Source organism: Sardina pilchardus, chromosome 2, assembly GCF_963854185.1.
Source record: "Sardina pilchardus chromosome 2, fSarPil1.1, whole genome shotgun sequence".
NCBI lineage: Eukaryota > Metazoa > Chordata > Actinopteri > Clupeiformes > Clupeidae > Sardina > Sardina pilchardus.
In genome coordinates, this window is record NC_084995.1 from 24,196,009 (window position 1) to 24,214,514 (window position 18,506).

The 18,506-nt window shown below is 43.7% G+C and overlaps 3 protein-coding genes across 3 annotated transcripts; 2 read left to right on the plus strand and 1 right to left on the minus strand.

Annotated features, from left to right (window-relative positions):
* The first annotated feature begins 709 nt into the window (after positions 1-709).
* Positions 710-12,155, plus strand: ap1g2 (adaptor related protein complex 1 subunit gamma 2). The gene is made up of 22 exons (XM_062522627.1): positions 710-916; positions 1,038-1,244; positions 1,366-1,490; positions 2,017-2,158; positions 2,263-2,359; positions 2,464-2,540; positions 2,687-2,782; positions 2,925-3,005; positions 3,729-3,827; positions 4,244-4,299; positions 4,838-4,951; positions 5,155-5,295; positions 6,191-6,245; positions 6,647-6,769; positions 7,158-7,247; positions 7,421-7,548; positions 7,791-7,895; positions 8,417-8,561; positions 8,686-8,830; positions 8,996-9,147; positions 9,655-9,753; positions 9,956-12,155. Exons 1-22 carry the CDS (start codon positions 914-916, stop codon positions 10,055-10,057), a joined length of 2,382 nt encoding a protein of 793 aa, XP_062378611.1. The 5' UTR covers positions 710-913; the 3' UTR covers positions 10,058-12,155.
* Positions 12,125-13,608, minus strand: nedd8l (NEDD8 ubiquitin like modifier, like). The gene is made up of 4 exons (XM_062522639.1): positions 13,444-13,608; positions 13,017-13,064; positions 12,841-12,923; positions 12,125-12,675 (listed from the first exon to the last, which is right to left on the minus strand). The coding sequence occupies exons 1-4, from the start codon at positions 13,459-13,461 to the stop codon at positions 12,555-12,557; spliced, it is 270 nt and encodes an 89-aa protein (XP_062378623.1). The 5' UTR covers positions 13,462-13,608; the 3' UTR covers positions 12,125-12,554.
* Positions 13,609-13,983: 375 nt separating this feature from the next.
* Positions 13,984-16,148, plus strand: LOC134067382 (zona pellucida sperm-binding protein 3-like). Its single transcript, XM_062522651.1, has 10 exons — positions 13,984-14,137; positions 14,233-14,417; positions 14,486-14,589; positions 14,670-14,758; positions 14,861-15,041; positions 15,139-15,244; positions 15,453-15,541; positions 15,620-15,711; positions 15,840-15,928; positions 16,036-16,148. Exons 1-9 carry the CDS (start codon positions 14,071-14,073, stop codon positions 15,893-15,895), a joined length of 969 nt encoding a protein of 322 aa, XP_062378635.1. The 5' UTR covers positions 13,984-14,070; the 3' UTR covers positions 15,896-15,928; positions 16,036-16,148.
* Positions 16,149-18,506: the final 2,358 nt, after the last annotated feature.

Consider the following 18,506-nt stretch of genomic DNA (forward strand, 5'->3'; position numbering starts at 1 on the left):
TAGTTAAATGTGCTATAAATAAATACCTCACCTCTGTAGCTAACAACGCCCCACCAACATCACTTACTTGAGTAATAACTGGAAATAATCTAGAGAACAAACCACCAACATATTAACTCCCCCATCCTGGGAGTTTATTTCCGAGGTAAGATTCATAAATTCAGATAACCTAGCTAACCCGGCTAACGTCCAAGGTTAGGAAAGAAATATTTGAGTCGACAGAAATATGTTAACGTTAGTGCATGTTCTTAACGTTATCGTTCAATATCTGAGCTTTATCCTGCCAGTGTATATTTTTCTGAAGTGATGCTATTAACGTTGTGTCACGGTCGAAGCATCGCGAGGGAAGAGTGACATTTGTCCAGTGGGATGATATCAACGTTTGTCGCTAACTTGCACGGCACAGCAGCAGTTTGTTTTCGATGTTTCAGTTAACGTTAATGTGTGTCTTCTTGTCAATAAATACTACGCACTATAGGCGTTAGTTGGGAAATGATTTGTCCATTTGAAGAATGGCTAGTTTAGCATGCCTGGTGTTCAGCCATTACGAGTTTGACTTCACTGAAAACAATCGTCTGTTGTGGATCACATTTTGCATCACGCCAGTAAACCACTTTCCGAGATATTAAAACCTTTATAATTACAATTTAGCAGCCTCGTCCATTTTACCAGTAATGGGGCACTTGTTAGACTACAGAAGCCTACTGGGAAGTGACTCCGCTATGCTCAGGTGTATCGTTTACAACACCTGCACCACGGAAGTACACCTGTGACCTCGCGGCTATCAACACAGGAAATACTCGAGCACTACCGTGGCTTTTCTCCACGACTTATTTTAGACTCGCACAAGTTCCATTACCTTATTGAATCGACACTACTACGGATTAATCTGTTTGTCTGTCGGGTTGTAAATATGGTGAGATGGATTTAGCTAATGTCCAAAGTGTCTGTTAAAGAGAACCGAGAGCGATACATGGGCCACACATGTGTAATGTCTTTTACCGGTCTCCCCTTACTTGTGTCACTCTTGCATACAGGCAGATATGTCTCCATCAGTGCGTTTGCAGGAGATGATCCGAGTGATCCGAAGCGCCCGAACGCAGGGAGAGGAGCGAGGCGTCATCCAGAGGGAATGTGCGGCCATCCGCGCACAGTTCCGACAGGGCGACAATGGGAGCCGATCACATAACCTGGCCAAACTGCTCTATGTGCACATGCTAGGGTACCCTGCACACTTTGGACAGGTAAGCATCTTAAAGGCTTGTCGGGTTGGACTGTGTTGTGTGGAAATGGATTGTGTTTTTCTCAAATTTGACTTTGTTTTCTTTCTCCCCTCTCCCCTGACTTTTTTTCCATTTCATTTAGATGGAGTGTGTGCGACTAATTGCTAGCCCCAGGTATAATGAAAAGCGCATTGGTTACTTAGGTGCTATGATGCTTCTTGATGAAAAGCAGGATGCCAGTCTTCTCATCACCAACTCTATCAAGAAGTAAGAATGTAACTGGATCCCTTTTCACTGTTACAGTTGTCCTAGAGTCCTTGAAATGTGCATAACAACTGTAACCTTTTCGAGAGATAATGCTGTCCTTCATTCTTGTCAATTATTTGCCCAGACTTCAGGAAGCAATATACTGTCACAAAATGTTTTATCAAAAAACCTTGAATGCCACGGAGAGCCTATTAACTGAGATGCTGTTGCAGTTTATTTAATTCTTAAAGCTTCTTTACATTGTTCATGAAAGCGCCATGCAGACTTTTAGACACACACACACACACACACACACACACACACACTGAAACAGACAGACAGACGCTGCTCCCCCCAAGCTCTTTGTCTGTCTATCTATCTATCTATCTATCTATCTATCTATCTATCTTTATCTCAATCTCACACACACACACACACACACACACACACACACACACACACACACACATACACATACACACGTGTGCACGTCAATTTTACAGTATATCCAATATTCTTCCCAATTCCATCTCTCTGATTGTTTCAGTGACCTGTCCCATAGTAGCCAGTATGTCCAGTCTCTGGCCCTGTGCACGTTAGCCTGTATGGGCTCAGCAGAGATGTGTCGTGACCTGGCGCCAGAGATTGAGCGACTCCTCAGAGCCTCCAACTCCTACATCAAGAAGAAGGTAAACAACTCTTTCATCTCAATAACGTGGCCAGGACACACAGAGAGATGGTAAACGATTTCATGGTGCGGTCAGTGTTGAAAAATGTTTTGATTATGTTTTAGGCTGCACTTTGTGCTGTGCACATTGTAAGGAAAGTTCCAGAGCTGGGAGAGCTGTTCACTCCCTCAGCACGGTCCTTGCTGTCTGAGAAAAATCATGGTGTGTGTGCTTATATGGTTGCTATTTACCAATCTTTACAGATGTAATGTGTGCCTATTAAGAGTGAGTGTATAGTGTCTAATTTTTTTTTTAATCCCTTGTAGGAGTTTTGCATGGTGCTGTTGTCCTCATCACAGAGCTGTGTGAACGTAATCCAGACACCCTTGACCAGTGTCGGAAGGTAGCAGATATTTTAACTACACACACACACACACACACACTGATAAAGAGGGAGACAGAGAGCGATACGTTGAGTAGATACTGTAGATGTAGAGTGACATAATATATTCCTGTTTCTGTCTGATGGTCCATTCCTATTGCTACCAGGCTGTACCAGAACTTGTTCAGATCATGAAAGGTCTGGTGATGTCCGGTTACTCGCCGGAACACAACGTTGCTGGCATCAGCGACCCTTTTCTTCAGGTGGGCCCTGTTCAATGTTGAGAATAAACCTAATCAAGATATTGCATGATTTCCATAATCGGCTGTATACACACTCAAGGCTTACGTGTGCACTCTTTCTGTTTCTTTCTCTTTCTGTTCTGTTCTGTGTGCGTGTGCACAGGTGCGCATCCTGCGTTTGTTAAGAATTCTGGGGCGCAATAATGACACAGCTAGTGATGCCATGAATGACCTGCTGGCTCAGGTAGGCTATGTACATGGGCACATGTGTATGTTTCAGGGATGCTGTGATTAGTTTGGTCTTGTCCAGTGTGTTTTTCACAGCATTGTTGAAACAACTGCAGAGGAGATTTATCGATTGATTGTATCGACAGACATGGTCACAGAACAGCAGACGAAGCTTGTTTTCTTTGTTCACACTATATAAACAACAGTAATATCTCTGATATAGAATACAGTGTTGTTGTAATATCATTTGTATCATTACTTTGATAAAATACCATGCTAAAGTATTTTTAATACCATGGCAACATCAGTTATATAAGTGAAGGCATTTTCCTTTTTACTGAATTGATTTTGGCCTTTTGGAATGTCACAGGTCTTGGGCTCTGTGCGTTTCCTTAGGTCCTGTGTCCACCAATCATTCACGTTATGTTTTCACCGACGGTGGCTATTTTCTATATAAATCCTATGAAGTTCAGAAGCACTCTCGGCGCTGACCATTTTTTTCTCAGAGTGCTGAAAGTCAAAAACCGTTAAACTTTTAGAACAGCGCTGGGCTCATCAATCTCTCTCGAAGGACCAATCAAAACTTCATAACCTAGCAACACTGAAAATTAGGTTGAGGGTGCTGAAAACACGATTGGTGGAGTCAGGTGGACACAGGGCCTCACTCCTGGCGCGTGTCCGCAGGTGGCAGAAGGTCTCGGGCTCTGTGCGTTTCCTTACTTTTGGTGTGTGTCCGCAGGTGGCTACAAACACAGACAGCAGCAAGACTGCAGGCAGTGCTGTGCTGTACGAGACCGTGCTCACCATCATGGACATCAAGTCAGAGAGTGGGCTCAGGGTAAGATCCGGAGCAGCTTTGTGTAATCCCCACCCTAAATATTCTATGGGCCCGTTTTCTGTGCACGGTTTAAGCCTAGTTTGAGACTAAAAGAGAACTTCAATAGAGATTCCCATTGAATAAAAGCTTTTAGTCTAGGACAAGGCATAATCTATGTACGGGAAACTGGTACAATGCAACACTATTGTGTATACTGTTTGTATCCAAAATTTGAACAAAGAATCTGTCAAACTATTAATAGTGCATTAAACATAATCCCGCTGAAACCCTACAGATCCCTACTGCATAGCACTTGTGTAGTCTGAGTGTTTGTGCTTTGTAGAGATGCAGAAAGGCTTTGAAATGTTTAAGTTGTGATTATTTTTAAAGCGGATTGTGGCCAATTTTAACTCCTCCCTTTTTTCTCCATATTTTAGGTTCTTGCTGTGAATATTTTGGGTAGATTTCTTCTAAATAATGACAGAAATATACGGTAAATATCATTTTCTGCGTGCCCTGATGCTCTGGGTTTGTACCCAGGTTCTGTCTGTGTGAAGGCTGAGGTTTTGTTTGTGCTGTCGGCACAGACTGCTTTATCCTTCTTCTCCTCTCCTGTTCCGTCTGATGTAAATGATCTGACTGCAGTCTGATTTTATCTGTGACTTCGGACCAATGAGATTATTTCCCTCTAGAGTTGATGTTACCTAGCAAGTTTTTCTTGTCTAACCTTCTACTTTTTCTTTGACACAACGTGAATCAGCATTATGTTTTGAATATTTATGCGATGCAATTTCTAGATAGAAAACAGACGTTTACGACTGCTTTTTAATCTGTTCTGTATAGAATCTGTGTTCAAAGTCAAACAGTAGCATGTTGATTCCACATTTATTCCATAATAAGGAAGAAACGAATCATGGGTAATTATAGCAAGATTGGGCGATTGTGTCTTGACAGCCCTATTAATTATACATTACGCGTGTCTCCCTACTGCATGTGCATTCACTCTGTCACTCTCTCAAAATCGGTTTCAGTTATGTGTCTATGACGTCACTGCAGAAGATTGTTCAGACAGACCACAATGCTGTTCAGCGACACAGGGGCACTATTGTCGACTGTCTGAAGGACCAAGATGCATCTGTGCAACGGTATGATGAGGGTCTTTCTCCTTAGAAAGTGTGTGTGTTTTTCTGTGTGTCTGTGTGTGTGTGTGTGTGTGTGTGTGTGTCTGTGTGTGAGGTATGCAATTTAAATAATTTTCCCCCCACAAAATGTAGCCAGAATTTATTGTAAACAAGGCATTCAGCCATTTCGTCCACACGTGAATATGATATGTTATTTGTTTCTCCAGTCGGGCTCTCGAGCTGTCCCTGGCTCTGGTGTCAGCAGTGAACATTCGCTCCCTGATGAAGGAGCTCCTCCTCTTCCTCTCCAGCTGCCCCCTGGAGCTGCGAGCGCACACCACCTCAGGCATCTTCATCGCCGCCGACCGGTACTGTGGTCTCGTTTCCCTCTCCACTTGCCTCTTTGACTCTGTGGTTCCTGTGTTTCCTGCACTCGTGTTTTGTTTTTATATGTCTGGGTGACCGTTACGGCACGATGTTGGCACTGCACTCACACCACTCCCAGCGTCTCTCGATGCGGTCTCAGTGTTGTCAACTTGACCGAGCATCTCTTGAGTTCTTTGTCTGTCTGTCTGTCCGTCTGTCTCTCTCTCTGTTTGCAGCAGTGGGCAGTGTCACTTCGCACCATAACGGTCTCTCCATGCATGGTGCAGTGTGCTCTTTATGGCTGAATCTCAATGTCCTCCCCTAAGGGCTAAGCCCTGAACCCTCACACACTTAACTGACCTCTGTCGTAAGTGATCAAGTTTGCGAGGAAGTAAGGGTTCAGAGCGCTAATAAAAGGAATGGGACAGCATCTGTGACCTATCATTAAATTGGCGACGCAAAAAACGTCCAGCCTCCCCTTGGATAAACCTTGTTTCACGTCACACTGCTATGAATTGTAGGTAATTCCTTTGACTAGAGTGTACATAGATGAACGCGCATCAAGGTGTGTAGTAGGAGTATGTAAGGTGATAGATTGGGATTTAGCCTATGGGTGCCTCTTATTTGGTGTTATATACGCCCTCCCTTCCTTCCTCGATCCTCGTCCTCACTGATCTAGATAAAGAATGATGGGGCGGCAACAATGGGACAGTCTATCCAGTGTTAGTTAAAGATCAGTGGGAACGCCCCTCGAGGACCGAGCATCGAGGATGGAGGAGAGTGTTTGAGAGCCACCCTATGTGTCTGTCTGTCTGTCTGTCTGCCTGTCTGCCTGTGTAGGCCTCACTGCTGAACCCCACTCTCTCTGTGTCTCTGTCTATCTCTGTGTCTCGTCAGGTACGCGCCCTCTCAGCGCTGGCACATTGACACCATCCTGCATGTCCTCACCACGGTAAATACCCAAATATAACCCCCCTGCACCAGGGCACAGCCACGCCGCCCCCAACATGCATGCCCCCATCAGGAGGAAGTAACTTCTCTTTGTCACATCACCACTGGTTAAATGGCACATGACACACAGTCGAGTTTGGGTGTTTACATGGCCTCCATTTAGAATAAAAACTATTGTTTGCTTTGAACTGCTTCAGAGCGTTATATTAAAGATATTATTATGCTGAAGCTTCTCATTTTCCCAAATCGCAATCATGTGCCTTTGTAACCATTTTTTTTGTAGTAAAGATCTTGTACTAAAATCAGCAGATGTTTTTCAACTAAATCCAGATGGAGTTTGTGATGACTGTAGGACTGCTTTATGAGACGATGCATTTAGCGGGAAGGCGTGTTTGTGTGCAGGCCGGTGGCGACGTCAGGGACGAGACGGTACCCAACCTGATCCAGCTCATCACCACGGCTGCCGATCTGCACTGCTACACTGTTCACAAGCTCTACAGGGCACTGGTGACCGACATCTCACAGGTCTGTCACATGGGTCATCTCTGTGTGTGTGTGTGTGGCCCTGTATTAGTAGACTCCAAAGTCTACTCCATTATGTCCAAAGAGCGTAATGACCCAATGACCCCTTTACATGTGATATGAATTCTGGATTGCTATTTTAATCAGTCTTTGCCAACCCTGTGTGTGTGTGTGTGTGTGTGTGTGTGTGTGTGTGTGTGTGTGTGTGTGTGTGTGTGTGTGTGTGTGTGTGTGTGTGTGTGTGTGTGTGTGTGTGTGTGTGTGTGTGTGTGTGTGTGTGTGTGTGTGTGTGTGTGTGTGTGTGTGTGTGTGTGTGTGTGTGTGTGTGTGTGTGTGTGTGTGTGTGTGTGTGTGTGTGTGTGTGTGTGTGTGTGTGTGTTGGCCCCTCTAGCAATCCCTGGTGCAGGTGGCCTGCTGGTGCATTGGCGAGTACGGGGACCTGCTGATGAAGGGGGAGTGTGAGGAGACGGAGCCGGTGCAGGTAAGCCCTCCAGAGCGCAGAACCGAGGCACTACAGGCAGCCAAGCAGAGAGGAGGAAGTAGGAAGCCAAAAGCATGACCGCATCACTCGTTGCCACGGATACAGGAACTACTCACGGTTCTGTCTGGGCAGAAGCTGATGGCCGGCCTGTGTTGTTTACTGTCCACTGCCAGGTGACGGAGGATGACGTGCTGGATGCCTTGGAGACGGTACTGCAGTCTCACATGTCGTCACCGGCGACCAGGGCGTTTGCCCTCACGGCCACCATGAAGCTCAGCACGCGCATCACAAACAATGTGGAGTGAGTCACACTGGTGGGGCAGGGGGAAGGCCGTGGGAGTGCGCTGTGTGTGAATCAGTGCTGACATTACATTTTAGCAACATGATGAACAATATTTATTCTGATCTATGCAGTTCTTTTCCCCACCCCATCTCTTCTCTTCTCTCTCTTCCTCTCTTTCTCTCTCTCTCACTCTTCTCTCTCTCCTCCTCTCTCTCACACACACACACACACATCCATGTGTGTTGTCTAACTCTTGACAGTCGTATAAGGAGCATCGTCAGTATTTACGGTAGCTGCATTGACGTGGAACTCCAGCAGAGGGCAGTGGAGTACAATGCGCTGTTCAAGAAATACGATCACATGAGGTACTGGTCCTACCGGATCGTGACCATTCTACAGAATCATGTACTTTTTCATGAGAAAAATGCTTGTGTTGTCATAGAGCCCTCTTAGTGGGTGTGATGTGTTTGTATTTACTAAGGCTAAAGGGCAATAGAGGCAGTGGAGAGAGTAGTATAGCTGTTATTTCTGTACAATGTTTAGGAAATGTCAGAGATGAGAGTGGATGGTCCTCTCCGTGAAAATTCTAAACTCTTTTCTAAACTCTCAGTGTTTATGCTCTGCTTGTGTTCTCTGCTAGTCTGTTGGTCTTTCAGTAATTTCCCGCATATAAGCCGCATTGTGTATAAGCCGCAGGGCAGTGTTTTATGCAAGTTAAAAGAAACAAAACCATATTGACATCATATTAACTGCCCCCCTGCATTAACCTCATAGCTGAAGAAATTTTTCAAAATCAATGCATAGGCTGCGGCTAATAGTCTGGAAATTACGGTAAGCTGTGGTTGCCAGATTGGCCCAGTGTGGTGACGAAGGGCTGTTGTTTCAGGGCTGCTGTGTTGGAGAGAATGCCTGTGATTGACAAGAACTCGCCAGGCCACAGCAATGGAGACTTCACAGCAGGACTCAAAGAGCCAGAGCTGATCAAGGTCAAACAGGCAGAAACTGACCGGCCTCAGGAGACAACAAACCAGGTACCCTTGATAATCTACTACTTATTTAATCATCACACTCGTGGAGGTATCACAGAGCTTGCTTATGTCTCTTTTCTGAGCCTGCGCAGACTTTGTGACGAGCTCCTCTGTTGCTTTGTGACAGGCCTGTGATCTGCTGGGTCTGTTGGGTGATTCGGACCAGCCCTTGCAGCCCAACCCTGCGCAGCCCACTGCAGCCCCCAGCTCGGTCAGCGCCAACATAGGCGGAGACCTGCTGGACTTGCTCGGCGGTCTGGACCCCATTCCTGGTGAGAGAGACTGCTACTCTTGAATTTCCCCTTGGGGATCAATAAAGTATATATCTACCTATCTATATATATATATATATATATATATATATACTCTAAAACTCAGCCTTCAGCCTACTTTATTTGGCTGATAGAATTGCCTAACCGGTGCCCTGTCTGTTGCAGCGCCAACTGTTACAGTGTACGAGAAAAATGACTTGACCTTAAAGCTACAAACTGACAAGAAAACCGATACGGGAGTGACTGTCACCTTCACCGCCTTCAACTCCTCAGACACGGACATCGGCAGTTTCACTCTACAAGTGGCTGTACCCAAGGTGTGTTGAAGTAGAACGTTCTTTTCTGTCATTTCTGTGTGTGTGTGTGTGTGTGTGTGTGTGTGTGTGTGTGTGTGTGTGTGTGTGTGTGTGTGTGGGTGGGTGGGTGTGTGTGTGTGTGTGTGTGTGTGTGTGTGTGTGTGTGTGTGTGTGTGTGTGTGTGTGTGTGTGTGTGTGTGTGTGTGTGTGTGTGTGTGTGTGTGTGTGTGTGTGTGTGTGTGTGTGTGTGTGTGTGTGTGTGTGTGTGTGTGTGTGTGTGTGTGTGTGTGTGTGTGTGTGTGTGTGTGTGTGTGTGTGTGTGTGTGTGTGTGTGTGTGTGTGTGTGTGTGTGTGTGTGTGTGTGTGTGTGTGTGTGTGTGTGTGTGTGTGTGTGTGTGTGCGTGCGTGCCTTAGCATTTGTACCTCTGAAATATGAACCAGGTTATATTTAGTTACTTATGTGATCTCTTATATTTTGTCAGATACCAGGACAAAGACTTGACTGTTTTCTTCTCTGTCCTTTCCTAGAGTGTTCAGCTACAGATGAAGGCTCCGAGTGGTGATGTCATCCCAGCCCAGGGTGCAGGTCATGTGACTCAGACTGTTTTCCTCAGCAACCCCAACAAGGTGAGTGTTCACCAAGTGTATGGGATGTTGTTTGACAAGGGGGGGAGGGGGGGTACTGACATGAGCCCTAGGGCCCAACAGTGTGCATATCTATCAACTATCTTAAATAAACACTAACACTAAACACCACCCATCACATCCAGTTACAATGAAATCTTTTCTTGGTGATCTCTATAACCGTTTTTTTTTTTTATCCTGCCAGGTGAACCTGAAGATGCGAGTTCGTGTGCAATATTCTAAACAAGGCTCTTTGTGTCAGGACATGCTTCAGATCGACACCTTCCCTGCTCCCGCATGGCAGTGAGCTGCCTGCCTGTCTGTCTGCACACGGTCACTCTGTGTTCTCACCCCCAGCAAGAGGGGCTTCTCTGCAGACTCTTTGGCAGCTCTGTGAATACTGGTTGGTTGGTTTGTTTGGTGGTTCTAACCACATGCTCTTTTGACCTGACCTGATACAGTCACTGGCCTGTGCTGCCAGCAGACGTCTTAAGTGGCATTCCCATACATCATATTTCAGTGCAGTTCTTGTGGTCTGATTCAGCGTTGAGCATTGTTTGATGTCATAAGGATACTGGTCCAGCTGGTTTCCATTCCAACACAGAAATCTGGAAGAGTGGTGGAGTTCTTAGACTATAGTCCAGTGAAAACGGAGCCTGACGTATGAGTAACAGTTCCAGGCTGTTGCAGAACCCCACAGTGCCTCCATGCCTGTGTCTAATTAATAATCCAAATCAGGAGGACTTTGCATCCATTACCACTTAGGCAAACACTTGTAACACCTATACAGTATATCTAAACGTAAGCCATCATTTTGCTGATTGCACCGACCTGATTGGCAGTCAGGAATGTGCTAAAGAAAAAAAAAATAATGCAGATTACATTTAGTCTTTTAATTAATGCTTCCATCCAAAGCATTTTAAATCAAAGATTATAATTCATAATCTTTGGTTTAGAGTACATTGAAGCCATACATATTGTGAGTGCTTGTGTTTGTGAATGTAACTCCTTGGCACTGCTAACATCCTACCCCGCTGACGATGCTACAGCTTTAACTCCACTATTTATTATAACTCCTTTTCCTGGTCCAGAGAACATTGCTGCTCATTGGTCAGGTAGAGCCACATGATCACGATCCCTGAATGCCTTACCTACTTTTTTGTATACCTCTTTTCTTCAGCCCCTTTAAGGGCTACTATCCATCTAAAGTGCTACATGGAATTACATTTTCTCATGTTTTGGTTGATGTAAGTTTCTTTAAGGATGGCAGACTTTACCCTCTTGAGTTGGTGGGATCAACCCCCAACCAGTACACTTGCTGGAACACTAAACCTGGTGCACGGTCCTCACTGGATCAGTTCACTTTTTAATCATTTACCAGGGTTACTAGGACGTTTTAACCAAACCAATTATTCTATTACAAACCAGATTTATGATATCATATCAGTATTTAAAAATTCTTCATATTGGCACACTAAATCCATCAAATCCAACGTCCACGTAATTTTAAACGGTTATAAAATGATTTCTGCTGTTTTATCTCAAGTGTTTGAGATATTTAATGAAGTTCACTACCTGGCCAAAAACAAAGTCACAAACCCATTTTGTCGAACCAACTTTAGCTTTGATTACAGGATGTATTTGCCCTGGCACTGCGAAGTCACATTTATTTACATCCAGTTTTTTGCAGAGGTCTTGACATCAGGAGAGTTGCACCACTGTGTCTTGTCCAACACACCTCAAAGAGTTAATACGATTTAAAGGGGCTGTAGTCGATGCTGGACGAGATGTTGTTTTGTCTCAAAGCAAAAACACAACAGAGGGAGCTTACCCCTCCCATCATGTTCCAGTTTCCACTCTAGTTTGCTTATGGTTTGGGGAACATGCCTCCGAGAACAGACAGTGACAGTGTTATGAGTCAGAAATTGCTTACAGTATCTTTAGGGTCAGGGTTCTGCGTTGGCCACTTGATGTCTGAAAATGACTCCCTTTGGTCCCTTAACCACAAGCTCACTTTCACAATTGACCCAGCTGAAACGAGCCCTGGTCATTTGCTAATTTAAATCCAAAATGACTTTGAATGATTTTTTTGGCCAGGCAGTGTAATCCTTTGGGGATACAATAACTTTTAGTGTTTTTTTAACAGCAGTTAAATCCCTTTATGGAACCTGTACAGTTAGTGTGTGCAGAGGACCCAGTTTTCTTCTATGAGTAATAAAGCACAACCAGTGTCATGCACGTGTACACACATTGGACTGGGAAATGTATGAATCGTTCTGAAAAGTGATGTGGATGGACAATATTGGCACAACCAGGGAAGATTGGAAAGTGAATATTTCTTTGTTTGAAGTGAGTTTGGATTTGTTGTCCTGAGTCATTTTTAAATAAAGTTTATTGTAAACTTCGGTCACCTTCAGTATTCCCCATCAATAATCATGTCAGTGACATTAAGTGCAATTTTACATTACAGACAGCCCTACACTTCAAGATGCAATATACATGACATTTTCTGTTTTTTTTTTGTTTTGTTTTTTTTTATTCACAGGCAAGTAGCCCCAGTTCTATCACACTGTACATAACCATCATTCACACATTTCAAATATAACTTCAGGTGGTGACCACGACATAATCAGAACGAAAGATTTCACTATTGCAGGACATCCGTGGATTTGCTTGGAGATCAGCTGCTGCCACATCTTAGTTCTTGACCAAGATGCACTCCTTGGTGCTCCTGTGGCATAAGCAGGTGGTGGTAGTAGTAGTGACTGAAACTTCAAGGTTGGCACACCCTCAGCAGGGGAAGATTACACGCATAACGGGGCAGGGCTGGGACAGTGGGAGATATGGCCTCCTCTCAGGGCCAAAACTAAGTGCAATACAGACCCTCCCTGTATCTTGTAGTCGGCGGCTGTCTTTTCATCATTCCTGTGAAAGAGGAGGGGTTAGAAAAGCAGGACTCAAACGGGATGATTAACTGGAACATTCTGACAGAGGTAGCCTACTACATGACTATGTACATGACAGATCTTGCAGTCATCTACAGTTACATGAATACCACTTCCAAACAACCGGTAATGCCTCACAACTTACATTTGTTTTCCGCTATAGATTAACCTCTGTTGTTGGGGAGGAATTCCTTCTTTCTCCTCCACCCTCTCTTTGATTCTCTCAACCTAGCCAAAAGACAAGTCGGTTAAAATTGCGAAATGATGGTAACAGTTACCATGGTCATGGAGGATAATACATAAAGCCGCTGGTTAACTTACCTTATCTGTAGGCTCTATGTCAATTTCTATTTCCTTTCCAGTAAGAGTCTGAAAGAATAAAATCAGACACTTTTGCAATCTGACCAAGTGTAACAGCAATGGTTTGAGTAGCCTAAGCCTGTTTACATTAGCCTATCCGAAGAAGCGACATTATACTGTTCAGCGCAGCTGATGCCAAACCATGTCTTGCTGTAACATTACAAGGTAAACTTCAATAACACAACGTGAATACAATTTCCGGACACATACTATCACAGCAACCCATCCACACGACCAATTCACATACGAGTGTATTAGCCGTTAACGTGACTTATTTTGAAAATTAGGCTGATGAAACAACTAGCTAGCTGTCGTGCTAACCATTGAACGTTGTCGTCTATGTAAGAACCTAAAATGAAACGATAATCTTCGCTAGATGCTCTCTTACCTTTACTTTGATCAACATGATGGCATTTACTTTAACTAATACAAATGTATGAATCAATGTAATAAGTTAACTATATTGGTAGCGTCTTTTTCTAGATGTACTAATAATTTGGAACACTTCTTTTGGCGGAAGATTTGATTTCACTTCCTGCGTTACCCACAAACATGACCGCCGCTAAACCAACAATGAAGGTTCCGGCAGTAGGATAGCTCCATAGACCTAAAAGAAATAGCTCCCCCAAAGCAAAGTACCTCAAATTACAAAAAAAACCAAACACACAACTTTGACAAGATTTGGGAAAGATTCTTGAAAGATTATAGTCTTTTGAGTAAGGCTTGATGGGGGGGTACTAGTCTCCAATCTTTCAAGAATCTTTCCCAAATCTTGTCCAAGTTGTTTGGTGTTAGGCCATTCGATGACTCACACAAATGTAAAAATAAAAAAATAAAAAAAACCTCAAACTATAGTCTCTCCAATGATTGGTTAGGTAATTTGGCCAATTGTCTTGAGAAGAACAGACTTATAACAGCCACAGGTGTAGATTATAGTTAATTAACCCCTAGCCTTCCCCAGCAGCAATTGAAAGTAGCCTCACTACTCAGGCCCCTGTAGCCTACCTCATGAACCATGAACCGTCAGAGAGAAGTTATTTTTTGGACAGTTTCTGTTTTATGTGTTGTCTTTGCAAATAATGGTAAGCATGAACTAATTTCAGACCTACTTCAGCTTAAATGATTTTGTGTTCCAACACAATGTATAGGCCTTCATGTTCTCTCTCTGAAAATGTAGACATCCAAACCGAATGTGGGAAAGGCTCTGTGTTGGTGAAATGGACAGTGGGACCAGAGCTGTCTAACAATGCGTCTCGGCTCTTTCTTGGGAGCTGTTATGCATCTGCCTTCTACCCGCTTCCTGGTGGTGGGGGGCAAGCAGTCTTCCATTATCAATTTGATGACTGTAATTTCAGAAAGCTGGTAGGTCATTTTACAACAGTTTTTTAATATACCATATTTGAAACTGATTTTTCTGGCTATCATTTTAGATGATTGAAGATAAGGTGATCTACAAAACCACACTTGCATTCAGGCCTAGGCCAAAGCCTAAACCAGCTGCACAGTCATTTCTTGTTGAATGTGTATATAAAAGGTAAACATATTTTCTAAAGTATTCTTTATGGGTTACAAATCCAGTCATATTTCTAAAAGTGTCTTTCTATTTGTGTGAAGTAAGGGTTGGGTTCCTCCCTTTCTGGACCCTGGTTTTGCTCGTGTGCAGGGCCACAGCCAGCTCTACTTTCACATGGGGATCCTTAATGGTATGCAAAAACATTTTCAGAAGAAAAAAAAACACTATAGCCATAATTCACCTGAAGAAAACGTAATGGTGCATTTAATCTCATAAATCATTGTGGTCACAGAGGACCTCACTGGCCCAGCACAGTCCAACTCTTTTCCTCTGGGATCGTTCATCCCTGTCTGGGCCTATGTGGAACAGCACGCCCATCAGCCTTTGCTGCTGCTCCTGGATGAGTGTGTTGCATCAAACAGCATAGAGCTGGAGCCAACAACACCGGTCCATCCAATCATCACTAACCATGGGTAAGATGCACCATGCGTTTCTCCTATAGCCAAATCTAACTGTTGTCCCAGTTTCCTGAAATTGTATTTTGCTTACTCCATTCTATACCTTCTGCAGGTGCCTCACTGATGGGAGGAATGGAAACTCAAAGTTCCTACCCAGATACGAGTCCTCTGCTGTAATTCTTTACTTGCAAGCCTTTAGATTGTCTCTGGAAAAGGAGGTAATAGAACGACAAAGGTTGCTATAAGTGGGGGGAAATTACATGAGATGTTAGGCAGCACATTGTCAATAGCGTCAAGGCAAGAGATGGTTACTTATAGCAAGTTTTTCTCCTCAATGAGAAGATTTCAGTTTTCAGTCCAGCCTTAGTGTCCATTTCACTCCAGTCCTTGATATGAATGTTCGTTTGATCAATGCTTTTCCACTAGGTATACATCCACTGTAAACTTGTAGCTTGGGACCCAAATAGTTTTGATGAGGGCAGGAAGATGTGCAACTTCAACAAAGAATCTGAAGGGTAATATGTTTCTCTACTGTACGCTAGCACATTTTGTACGAGATGGAGAGTTAACTTTTTTTTGGCCTCACTTTAAAGGTGGGAACTTTTGGATGATCCCTCTGGGAGTCGAGTTTGCCATTGCTGTGACTCGTTCTGCAAACACCGCATAAGACGGGATGTGGATTCCGGTATTACCAAGTCGTGTCCTTAAAATTTAGCCTTTTGATTATTGTCTGAAAATGTAAGTAAGTGTGTTTTCATGTGTGTCCCTTTTTTTTTTTTTTTTTTTTTTTTTTTTTTTTAAACAAAACTTTAGAACCTCAAGGGCTTGTTCAGAATGCAGTACTGGGGCCACTGATAATTGAAGACTAATTCCAGGAAACCAACCAAAGATGTGGAATAGAAGTATGGTTTAAAACAATTCACTTGTCGACCAGAACTTAACAGCCAAATTACTTTTATTTCAACTTTTTTTCTCCAGGTGTTCAATTGTGATCTTGTTTATGTTGCAGGTGATGTGGAGATCAGTGTTGCACTGTCCTTACTGACAGGTCACGAAAGCTCGAAGTGCACCTACCTCCATCTCGTACTTCATGAGTTTGAAATAAACATTTTCATTTTGGGACGTGTTTGGTGTTTGCTTATCTGAAATGACCTTGAAGGCCTCTTTCCCAATACACTTGATCGGATGGTGTCTAAATTCTCACTTTGAAATTAACTTGACAGTCTTTGCTTTTGCCTTGGTTCCATTGCCTATGGTCCATTTGCCACCATCAGATGCACTACTAAGGATGTAGGAATGAGTATAATATATCCCTGTATACATGATGAATACTGGTTACCAATAAAGTTCTATTAGCATACCTTATACCGGTTTCTAGCTGCACATTTGCATGGTGCATGGAACACCTAGCATACCCTGATTTCTTAACACCTTGTTGCATGCACAAACTCAAATCCAGGATGCTTCAAAATCCAGATCATAACCAGGATACTGAAGTACACAGTCCATGGTGACTTTCTACAACATATCAGTCTGGTCAATGCATATGAAATCTAGTATGCACTGGCTGCATATTTTAGAATACAGCCACACTTAACACAATTATAATTGCCATTTCAGATTACTGATAATTTTCTGGATAATGTGTTGGTGATCAGACATAATCCTTAAAAAATGCACGCTTTTGAACAACTTAAAAGTAACCAAAAATATTCATTACTGATTATTGCCTGTGACAAGTGTTCTATTCGTCTTCAAGTTCATTATAAAGGATAGGGGTGTTTCGGGGTGCACGTCACACCTGAACTGGGAACTTCCCAGTTTAAAGTGGGGGCTTTGGAAAAGCTGTTTGAGAGAGAATGTTTTGACGTCACTCAACATGAACGCTCTCACTTTGGAAGTGGGGATTTTAGAAGTGGGAACCTTCCCACTGCAGCCATGAACACACCATCAATGATATGACTATGGGTGGCTCTCCAACTCTCTCCTCAATGCTCGGTCCTCGTGGGGCGTTCCCACCAGGGGGTCAGGATTTGACTGGTTAGCTTCGCCGATTAGCAAAGCACTTCCTCGTCGCCATTTTCCAGAAATACATCATGTCCGGTGCCGTTTTCCCTGCGTTTTCCTCATGCTGATTGGTGGCTGTTCCACTCTCAGCTCACGCACGAGCTTAGTGTGGGCACGAGCTCTCGTTCTGTACCTTACGTCAGTCAGTAACCTGGCACTTAATTGGCTAAGTAAAACGGCACCGGAAACAAGCCTCTTGAAACGCCATGTTGAAGCCTGAAAAAATCGTTCAATTTTGGCACATTTCACTAGCCTAGCATTCCCATTGAAATGAATGGGGGCGGGACTTGTTCACTTTCTCCAGTTCTTATAATACCTCCATGGTTCCCACTGATCTATAACTAACACTGGATAGACTATCCCAGAGCGGTAGATAAAACAGAGTGGGGACACTCCCATAGACCTCCATAGGAAAAAATGGCAGCGCTTTTTCCAGTCTATTTCCTCGTTATGGGGCTTTTGGAACTGTTTACAGCCAATCTCTTGGTCAGTGGTCAATGAGTTAATTGATTACACCTTCCAGCATCAGAAGTACATCCCACCCTCCTGCGATTCAGCCATTCAGCACAGGTTTTTTTTAAACTTTTGATCGTGGCGGCAACATCAAAGAGTGTCGCAACTCTCTTTCTATGGCTCTGGACTATCCCATTGTTGCCGCCCCATCATTCTTTAGATCAGTGAGGACGAGGATTGAGGAAGGAAGGGAGGGTGTATAAAAGACCAAATGAGAGGCACCCTATGAGACCCTCCAAGAGAAATGAATGGGCAGACCTTTCTGACCGTATGAACAGATTAAACAGATAGGCATATACATCTGTCATCTGTGTTGATACCACTATTATCAAAATTCACTTGAGAAGACAGAAGGTGCTTCTCAACATGCCTCCTCGATCCTCGATGCTCGATTCTCGAGGGGCGTTCCCACTGATCTATAACTAACACTGGATAGACTATCCCATTGTTTTCGCCCCATCATTTTTTAAGTAGATCAGTGAGGATCGAGGCCCGAAGAGTGAGGGAGGACGTATAAAAGCCCAAATGAGAGGCACCCATTAATGCTGCATTCCAGACCTCATCCAAACGAGTGGGAGGTGGGACTTACCCTACCTGAAAGGTTCTACCTCCCACTTCAAAGCGTTCCAAGCATTTTGGAGTGGGAGGTTTAGAAAACATGGGTGACCGCCGTAACGTTAGCATACCGTCGTAGCGTTAGCATATTAGGCTAGGCTAACTGTATAACGTTATAACGTTACTTTCACAATACGTTGTATTCTTTGTTGACACAATTTTAAGTCATAATATGAAGAACAAGTTAATCACCGTGTCTAAAACAACCCTACCCTGAAGTTTATAGCGTATTCCTTGAAGTTACCTCTCACGGAGCATGTCTCCATGGGCGCCGCCATAATCCTC